This window comes from Engraulis encrasicolus, chromosome 3 (genome assembly GCF_034702125.1).
Source record: "Engraulis encrasicolus isolate BLACKSEA-1 chromosome 3, IST_EnEncr_1.0, whole genome shotgun sequence".
Lineage (NCBI taxonomy): Eukaryota > Metazoa > Chordata > Actinopteri > Clupeiformes > Engraulidae > Engraulis > Engraulis encrasicolus.
The window spans coordinates 5,981,863-5,992,279 of NC_085859.1; the positions used below are offsets into that span (position 1 = coordinate 5,981,863).

At 42.7% G+C, this 10,417-nt stretch overlaps 2 protein-coding genes across 2 annotated transcripts in view; both read left to right on the forward strand.

Annotated features, from left to right (window-relative positions):
* LOC134446480 (tripartite motif-containing protein 16-like) overlaps positions 1-10,417 on the forward strand; it is a 43,821-nt gene that overhangs the window by 18,677 nt on the left and 14,727 nt on the right. The window contains exons 3-4 of the mRNA XM_063195850.1: positions 8,421-8,654; positions 8,744-8,911. Coding sequence (XP_063051920.1) covers positions 8,421-8,654; positions 8,744-8,911 — 402 coding nt within the window. The remainder of the gene's footprint in view (positions 1-8,420; positions 8,655-8,743; positions 8,912-10,417) is intronic.
* Positions 5,466-7,204, forward strand: LOC134445618 (E3 ubiquitin-protein ligase TRIM47-like). Its single transcript, XM_063194665.1, has 2 exons — positions 5,466-6,050; positions 6,970-7,204. The coding sequence occupies exons 1-2, from the start codon at positions 5,466-5,468 to the stop codon at positions 7,129-7,131; spliced, it is 747 nt and encodes a 248-aa protein (XP_063050735.1). The 3' UTR covers positions 7,132-7,204.

Below are 10,417 nucleotides of genomic sequence, written 5' to 3' on the forward strand. Positions count from 1 at the left end.
TTCCCTCAGCTGATAATCTTTCTTCCCTAGCGATTTGCCACACGGCTTCGGCACGCCTTTTAAATTCTATCCACTTCCTCTCAACTGTATGCTGCTCGGTTTTTGCTACCCACCACCTCCCCTGCTCCACCTTGTCGTGTATGATGATGACATGTTCTCTTGTCACGTCGCTTGGCTCTGTTCATGGGGGGTTATCTCTCGCCCTGTCCTGCTGGGGTGAGAATTCCCTAAACTGCTGCTGCCCCCTAACTAAATGCTTTTCCATGCTGCTCATGGAAATAGGGGGGTTCCTCCGAACAGAGCTATACCGCCAAATGTAATTCATAATTTCAATAAAAGAAATTGCATTTATATTCTTCTCCTGTGTTTCTTGACTGAAATGGTTCTGACAGAAATACACAATATGCGGCATAGCTGCTGTTTTCTAACTCAGAGAGAAGGATATGCCCAGATATTCTTTTAACTTGTAGGATATCCTGATGTTATGTCTCACTAATGTAAGGAGTAAAACTCAGAAACTTCTCGAGTGCTAGCTACAATTCGACAGAGGTGGAAGAAGTACTGAAGTTGTGTACTTAAGTAAAAGTAGAAGTACCCTGCGAAAAAATTACTCAAGTGAAAGTAAAAGTTGTTTCCCAAAAACGTACTTAAGTAAAAGTCCTAAGTACTAACTTTTAAATGTACTTTTCAGTACAAAAGTACAAGTAGGCCTACTCACGCAATGGCTGTCTTTCTCCATGTCTACCTACTTGATCCAATAGGGAAAAGTGTCTGCAACGGTTTTCGGTTCTATTTGAACATGACTATGGAGTCCTGTTAATGTTTTTAAAAGTATATTTTCTGTCTGGGTGTCAATTTGGAAGAGGGGCTTGGTCCCGACTCCCTGCCCGCAGCTGAGGCTACTGAAATATCCACGAAACACAACAGGAAAACCTAGGATAAATGTAACTAGTAACAAAGTCTTCTCCTAGAAATGTAAGGAGTAGAAAGTACAAGTAATTGTCAAAAAATGTAATTGAGTAAAAGTAAAAGTCTGCATTTTTATTTTTACTCAAGTAAGTACAAATTCCAGAAAAAACTACTTAAGTACAGTAACGAAGTAAAAATACTTAGTTACGTTCCACCTCTGCATTTAGACTGGGTAAACTCGTGACTTTAATGCCTTCTGAAACGGGCTATTCCAGTGTCTGTGACAGTGTATTTAGGCTATAGTCTTGTGCAAAACTTTTCATTTAACATTGCGAATATGCAGGATGATTTGCTTAGACACGCACGTGCTTCAGAGCAGCTAGAACTGTGCAAGGTGACTGCTGCAGTTTTCAGCTCTGTCCTCCTGGATAATAAAAACAAAAGAATGCCGACGAGGAAGTCGCCGTTATCTTTTGATGGATTCCCTTTGGGTGCCCGGTTGAGTTTAATTTTCACACCCAAATCAATTCGGTTTTAAGTTATAATTTTATATATATGTGACCAGGTCTACTGTTTTAAAAATGTTTTTTTTGTTTGTTTTTAATGCACACACATACACTCCCTCCCAGCGGAGGGAGCACTGATGCTCATGTCTAGGTTTTCAACAGGAAGTGAGATACTGAGACATCACAGGAAGAGGATAAAATGGATGAGTAGACCGTTTCAAAGCCTCTTTGCACAGAATGTATGGGGAGTCTGCAGCTAAGGCTGCAGACAAAAAGTTTAGCACAGATTCTGTGGCTTAACCACCCGCCATACAGTGTAACTAGCTTGATCTCATGGCCAGTCTGTAATTGGACTGGCTTTGTCTGCATTTGTTAGCGTTGAGCTAAAGATACATGTGCTAACAAATGCAGACAAAGCCTACTCATCCATTTTATCCTCTTCCTGTGATGTCTCAGTATCTCACTTCCTGTTGAAAACCTAGACATGAGCATCAGTGCTCCCTCCGCTGGGAGGGAGTGTATGTGTGTGCATTAAAAACAAACAAAAAAAAACATTTTTAAAACAGTAGACCTGGTCACATCTAATTTATATATAATTTTTTATTATTTTGATGTTATTGGTCACCGGGCCTATTCTTTTGATTGGGAGATCAAGGAACTCTCTGGTGTCGCTGAAACGCAGATGTGCTGTGGGCTCTTTACGCACGGCACCTATGTCCCTTCCATCTTCAGTCAGACTCAAATCGGACCGAAATCAAGTAGCTGATAAACTGTCGTACATACACGACCGAAATCGAGTAGCTGAGGTAAAGTTGACGTAAATACTCGGGCGGATATCCGGGCACTCACATCCGGCAGCCTACTTACATTGGGTTGCTACAAGGCTCTCTGCTCTTTTCTTCTGCTTGTACCTGTACCTGTACCTGTTAACACCTCCTCATTGGAGATAGGGGGTGGGGAGGCCTGTGGACAGGCGTTTGGGCCTAATGGCCTCCCCTCTCCCTCTCTCAAGCCAATAAACCATGCATTTCTGAATTTCAACTATTGCACTGTTTCTGGTCTTAAACATCAATTATTAGTTAAACCTAGATACTATCATGTGTGTGCGCCATGCTTTATAAATCTGAATATTCTCTTGCGTACGCACATCCTCAGATTCGTGCTTGCACCATCTTTTGGCACATTTCTTCCGCAAAGTTTTATAAATGAGGCCCATACAGAGCCATCTAAAAACTTTTTTTTTCATGTCTTCTCTATCAGATTTCTGTCACTTCACTTTGGATCCAAACACAGCAAACGCAGACCTCCGTCTGTCTGAGGGGAACAGGAGGGTGGAGAACAGAGATTTCGCCCAGTTATGTCCTGATCATCCAGACAGATTTCACTATTATGCTCAGGTGCTGTGTAGAGAGGGTGTGTCTGCACGCTGCTACTGGGAGGTTGAGAGGATAGGAGACTATGTTGGTATAGCAGTGTCATATAAAAGCATCAGCAGGAAAGGAGGTGGTAATGAGTGTAGGTTTGGAAATAATGATCAGTCCTGGAGGCTGGACCTCCGCAGCTCCAGCTCCTCTTTCTGGCACAATAGTAAAACCACTGAGCTCCCTCTAGTGGCCAGCTCCAGAATAGGAGTGTATGTGGATCACAGGGCAGGAACTCTGGCCTTCTACAGCATCAGGGGAGACACAATGACCCTCCTGCACAGAGTTCACACCACATTCACACACACACTCTACCCTGGGTTTTGTTTAAGTAGTGGAGCATCAGTGAAGCTGTTGTGAGGCCAGTACAGGTAAATGCTGCACACACACACACACACACACACACACACACACACACACACACACACACACACACACACAGACACACACACACACACACACACACACACACACACACACACACACACACACACACACACACACACACACACACACACACACACACACACACACACACACACACACACAGTACACACAATGTTGTCACATACTTTTTTTCAGAAGCGCAATGTGTCGCTGTAGTTATCAAATGAGTTTGTTAAGTTTGTCTGCAGATTGTTTAACTGTTGTAATATTGTCTCATCTCTGTGGAAATGTGTGTTCCCATATTAATGTCAACTGCTTTATAACAAGCTGAGTTGGATCAAACACCACTGGTGATTTATTCTCTATCATCATTTACCAAACATTTTTTTTTTTTATGAAACATCTTTTTTTAGTTCTGGTTTGATGATGTGGTGATGGTGGTGGTGGTGGTGGTGGTGGTGGTGGTGGTGGTGGTTGCATTACTAATACGTTATGTGTTTTTGTTAATCAATGATGATGATATCAAATAAAAGTTGGATTAAACCAGATTATGTCTCCCTCTGTGTATGTGTGGACATCTGTATTCCTGGTTCCTGGGATAACAATAAAGAAAACCCATCTACATAAGGACAGAAGAACTCTTATGGATTTGATGACTTTCAGTGCGACCATACAGGCACATCTGACACAACAGTTACAGTAGCTACTCTTAGCAGACACAAAGGGAATACTAAGAAGTCACCTGACATGCTCTTAGCAGACACAAAGAGAATATACTAAGAAGTCATCTGACACACTCTTAGCGGACACAAAGGGAATATACTATGAAGTCATCTGACATACTCTTAGCAGACACAAAGGGAATATAAGAAGTCATCTGACACACTCTTAGCAGACACAAAGGGAATATACTAAGAAGTCATCTGACATACTCTTAGCAGACACAAAGGCAATATACTAAGAAGTCATCTGACACACTCTTAGCAGACACACAGGCAATATACTAAGAAGTCATCTGACATACTCTTAGCAGACACAAAGGGAATATACTAAGTCATTTGACATAATCTTAGCAGACACAAAGGCAATATGCTAAGTCATTTGACATAATCTTAGCAGACACAAAGGGAATATAGTCAATCCGGAAAGTATTCACAGCGCTTCACTTTTTCCACATTTTATTATCTTACAGCTTTATTCCAAATACCACAAATGAATCTCTGTTGTCAAATTCCTACACAAATTATTCCATTATGACCATGTGGAAAAAAGTTGTCTTGACAGTTTTGAAAATTTACAAAAAAAAATAAAAACAAAGAAATCATATTTACAAAAGTATTCACAGCCTTTGCTTAATACTTTGTTGAACCACCTTTGGCAACAACAATTCATTTTTTCGTTTTGAAATGAAAAGGGATTCAAAGGGAGGTCATCAACAACAGAGATTCATTTATAGCATTTGGAATAAGACTGTACGATAATAAAATGTGAAAAAAATGAAGCGCTGTGAATACTTTCCGGATTGACTGTATACTAAGAAGTCATCTGACATACTCTTTGCAGACACAAAGGGAATATACTAAGAAGCCATCTCCTTACACAACAGTCCTCTTAGCAGACACAAAGGGAATATAAGAAGTCTGACTGCATTGACCAGCTACATAAAAATGCGTATTATCATTCATCAACAACATGGCCGCAGTCGTTCTCCTTCTTCGAAGGCTGTCAGACGGTGCCGCCCCAGGCGTGTGGGCAAGAGGAGGAGAGACAGGAGGAGACCCTTAACTATCATGAATAGTTTTGCAGTGCAAGTGCACACTGCACATATTTTTTGCATCATTCACCATCATAGAGGAGCTCAATGTGTCCTGAAAGCGCAATTCAAAGATCTTTATCTAATTTGCCTTTGGCATGTTGAAGGGGGGTTTAAATTCACAGCAGCAAAACTTTATTATTTGTCCTCCACAAAACCCTTCTGGTGATTTTTGACATGATGGAGAAGTTTTGCAGCATCCAAACTGCTGCTGCTGCTCGCTGTTATTACTCATGGACACTAGAGGGCAGCAGTACTCCATGAATAAAACAACACGCCACTCCCATTGAGAGTAAATAAGTATTCTATTTACTGTCAATGGCCACTCCCCATCCAGGAAGTTTGCAGCACCACGGGTATATCGAAACTTACTGTGTTGCACCTGAGGAGCTGTTGTTTTCACCTACTTATTGCTGACTATTTAACAAAATGGCTGAAGCGATGGCGAGTAACCAGGACATTTTCATGTGTCCTGTTTGTTTAGATCTTCTAAAGCATCCAGTAACTCTCAACTGTGGACACAATTTCTGTTTGGATTGTATTGAGGCTTGTTGGGATAAGGAAGACGTGAAGGGCGTTTACAGCTGTCCCCAGTGCAGAGAGACTTTCACTCCGAGACCCGTTTTAAAGAAGAATCATGTTTTCTCTGAGCTCGTAGATCAAATGAGGAAGAGCAGAATACAAACTACAGCTCCTGTTGAATGTGCTGCTGGACCTGGAGATGTGGCCTGCGACGTTTGCACCAGTAGAAAACTCAAAGCTGTCAAGTCCTGTCTGGAGTGTTTGAAGTCGTACTGTGCCACTCATTTGAAAGCTCACGATGAACTTATAGGTAGAAACCACACCATGGTCGAAGCCACTGGCCAGCTACAGGAGAGGATCTGCCCCAGTCATAAGAAGGTTTTAGAAATATTCTGTCGCACAGACCAGAGTTGCATCTGCTATCTGTGTACGATGGATGATCATAAAGGCCACGACACGATCACAGCAAAAGCAGAGTGGAGCCATGAAAAGGTAAGACGTATAGGCTATTCATTATTAGCTTACAGTAGGCCTTTGTTTTTATATCTAATCTGAACAAAATGTACTTTTTGTATAATGAACTTCTTGCCCCATTTAAGGAGGCACACAAGAGAGAGTTCAATGTCTGACATTCTGTTAAACATTGACAGGCCAACTTCAGTGTTGCCTGCCTCCCTCCTAGGCCTACCTGTCAAACTGGTTCTGCCAGTCTGTCTCATGTTTAATGCCTAAAGGTGCCGGTATGCTTGCTGCGAGCTGTAAATTACGCGTGTCACCGCGAGCAACCGACAGCACATGCTTGCTTCAAAAGCAGTTGACCAAGACGCAAAATACTGGTGGTATCATACAGGGGGCAGAGAGCACGCAGCATTGGGATGGGGAAATTGGGAACACAGATGGCAAGGAAAACAACAAAACAAAAAGAGGGGCTCCCTGGGCAAGGAAAGAATACTGCTACTACTCCTGTATGTGCATGCTCCTTTTTCAAAGTGCAACAAGGAAGTATGATCACAAATGTTTAAAATTTCGGACAAACTCAATGACACGCTCTTAAAAGTTGCTGCCATTGTCGTTTTCATATCAAGCACACGCGTGGAACTGCGCAGTCCATATTATGATCGCCCCCAGCAAGTTTGAAGATATTGCACCTGACGCACGCGTTTGGCTGCCGTGTCCAATGTGCGCGAAATTGACATTAAATGCGCATGTTAACGCGTTCATGAACGAATCGTGCACGCGCTCACGTATCTTGCAGTAAGCATACCGGCACCTTAACTGAGGTCACGTGGTATCAACTGCTTGTGTGAAATTTGTGCCAAGCAATTTCATCTCGCTCAATGATGCACCCTATAACATTCTCAGAAATGAATTATCAATTCAAAATATGTTGCTTTGATCCCTGTTGATCCAGGAGGGGTTGGAGCAGAGCCAGAGGAGATGCCAGCAGATAATCCAGTTGAAGGAGAAGGAGCTGCAGGAGCTGAGGAAGGCTGTGGAGAGTCTCAATGTGAGAACTGACCAGAGGAGAAGACAATCTGCAGCAGGTTTCTGGTTATGCAGAGAGTTATCATGAGCTGTCACATAAACATGACTCTGATTTTGTTTTCCTGAGGAAGTAATGTTAACAACCATTTTTTGGAAACTGTGCAGGCAGCGTTGATTTTTTTGTGTTGGTGCGGGGTGGGGGGGCATTTCACGCAGGCCATTGGTGGTGGGGGTGTGGGGGTAGGTGTGGATTCACTCTGCGTAAATGCAATTTTTTTTATTTTTTTTTTACATTTTTGGAAACTATGGCAGCCAAATTCAAGCTATGGCGGTGCGCCAGAGTTTCCTCAATGTGTGGGAAACACTGCATTGACCCTTCCAGAATTCACGTCATGTATTGTTGATTCAAACACACCAGAGAGGTTTTAAAGGTATTCCGGGCGGTACTGCACGCTAGGGGCGCAACGGAGGAGTGCAGACTCTATTCAGAATGAATGGGCTGTGCTCTCTTGACAGCGCTCCCTAGGTGAACTGCAGGCATGGATAAAATAGGGAATGGGGAGGCTGTTTGTAAAAAAGGCTGTGAACACATGCGAACAGACAGCAGACCCTAAAGAGAGAAGACCTGCCGTCCTGAAGCATGTACATTGATTAAAAATAGAGATTCCGAAAAGTACATTTGTAGGCCTATGCTATTTCGAGAGGGAAGAGGCTGTTCCAGAAGCATAGTAGATGTTTTTGTTACAAGACATTAAGCGTACTGACTGGACTGAGGACATCACCAGGAATGCCCATGTCTGTGGTGGGCACTGCATATCTGAAGTTATCGTGACCATCCGTTTTCTTATTTTGGAAAAAACACCTGGCTAGTTTCTGTACAAGTGAATGGTGCATGGTCAATTCTGCTCCAACGATGCCCACGCAGCCAAATTACATCATATCTGTTTACAGACAGTAAAGGGGTCTATACGGTATACAGTAGGTCACATTGTTTACCAGGATTTAATTGCAATTTAATTAAGTCACTAATTACACAACCCCATAGAATTGTATTGAATGATAGTGTGATATCCTACGGTGGCTGTAGCAGTCATCACACTTGAAAGGTTGTCTCTTTTGGCTTCGTGCCGTTTAATATTTCACACACTCATACATCAACCTAACATGTCTCTAGCCCGTGTCTTGATCTATCTTCTTCTCTCTACTAACTGATATGTCCCCATAAGTCTTGCATTATATTAGCTATGGAGCTCCCCCTAGAGGCGTTAACCATAAATGTTAATAAATGTGGTCTAACTACCACAGATAGTAATATAGGTGTGTGTGTGTGTGTGTGTGTGTGTGTGTGTGTGTGTGTGTGTGTGTGTGTCCTATCAGTCTGGTGCACAGACAGCAGTGGAGGAGAGTGAGAGGATATTTACTGAGATGATCCGCTCCATTGAGAGAAGGCGCTCTGAGGTGACAGAGCTGATCAGAGCTCAGGAGAAGGCTGAGGTGAGTCGAGCTGAAGGACTCCTGAAGCGACTGGAGCAGGAGATTGCTGAGCTGAAGAGGACAGATGCTGAGATGAAGCAGCTTTCACTGACACAGGATCCCATCCATTTTCTCAAGGTAAACAACATGACTTTTTACAGAGTTCAAAACATGGCTCGTGTCAGTAGGTCTACCTCACCCTAGTGTGTGTGTGTTTCTCTGTGCAGAACATTGTGTCCATCACTGGGAGGCCTTACAGCACAACTTCAACCAGCGTGACCTTCAGCCAAAGCTTCTCCTTGGAGCCCCTGAAGAAATCTGTATCTGCACTGAAGATGCAGCTGGAGGAGAAATTAAATTCCATCTTCCAACAAGAAATAGTCAAAATATCTGCAGCAGGTTTGACGACCCTAGACATTATAACTTTTCCATTAGCAATGCATTAGCCCTTGACTCTGTAAGGTGAGACATGACCATTTCATAATTTGTTTTTTTTTTGTGTTGTAGCAGCGAAAAATGTCCAGATCATCCAGAACATACAGAGTGAGTGTCCACCACACACACACACACACACATACACACACACACACACACACACACACACACACACACACACACACACACACACACACACACACACACACACATTGGCTCGCTGCAGGGCACACACCTGCACATTTTGTGGCTGAATGCGTTATGCAGATATTATGTGAGTTTTGTGGGCGGTAGTTCACCTCAACACAAGGTACCCTAGATATTATGTGAGTTTTGGGGGGTGTAGTTCACCTCAACACAAGGTAGACACAGCATGTAATATTGACACCACAGCGAGGGCCACATATCCATGATGAGGTCGTCTCAACGGGGGCTGTAGAGCCCAACAAGGGAGCTGTGAGGGGGCGTTGGGGAGGCAGCTGAGAGGAGCACTCAGTTGCCATTGGGGGGCATTAGTCCATTTTATTTTTTAATACTAAGGGGGGCGTTGGCAGGCTTATGATGAGGTCAAGGGGGCGTTGGCAGGCTTATGATGAGGTCAAGGGGGCGTCGAGAGGCCTATGATGATGTGAAGGGGGCGTCGGGAGGCTTATGATGATGTCAAGGGGGCGTCGAGAGGCCTATGATGAGGTCAAGGGGGCGTTGGCAGGCTTACGATGAAGTCAAGGGGGCGTTGAGAGGCTTATGGTGAAGTCAAGAGGGCGTTTGTTCCCAACCGGTTGAGAACCACTTTGGTAGAGTCAAACAATGGGGGACAACATATTAACCCTCTGAGGTCTAAGGCCTTTCAGAGGCTTTTAGGCTGCTTGCACCACCCTGACATTTTCAAGTATTTTCAGCTAACAGTAAGCATCTATGCAAAAGTGGAATATATGGTTGTATTGTGAAAAGCCTGACAAGAAATAATCTGAAAAAAAAATTGGATGTCATACAAACATGTTTTATTTAAATTGAGTATAAACACAACTGTACAAAAAAACAGGTTTCAGACGTCTTCAAAAAGTTCAAGAAAACACACAATAAATATATCTAGCCAAGACTTTTGAAGTTTGAATCTTGTAAACAAATGTGTTGGCAGCATAAAAGTGAAAAGTGCATTTAGAAATGTTTTGTTGTTTTCATACAAAATGCAAAAAAGGATGACTATGTCACTGCCACTGCCTGTCTCATTTGAATACTAAGGAGATACAGTATATCACGAAAGTGAATACACCCCTCACAGTTTTGCAGATTTTTGAGTATATCTTTTCATAGGAAAGCATTACAGAAATTTCACTTTGACACAATGATTAGTGACCTTTTAACAACATATTTAACCGCTTAAATTTCTTGTTCACTCAGAAAAAAACAAAATACAGCCATTAATGTTTGAACATGTACTCACAAAAGTGAGTACACCCCAGATT

Coding starts and splice junctions, on each gene's coding strand:
- LOC134445618 (XM_063194665.1), top strand. CDS start 5,466: ATGGCTGAAGCGATGGCGAGTAACCAGGACATTTTCATGTGTCCTGTT. Junction 6,051..6,969: donor CAGAGTGGAGCCATGAAAAG/GTAAGACGTATA, acceptor CTGTTGATCCAG/GAGGGGTTGGAGCAGAGCCA.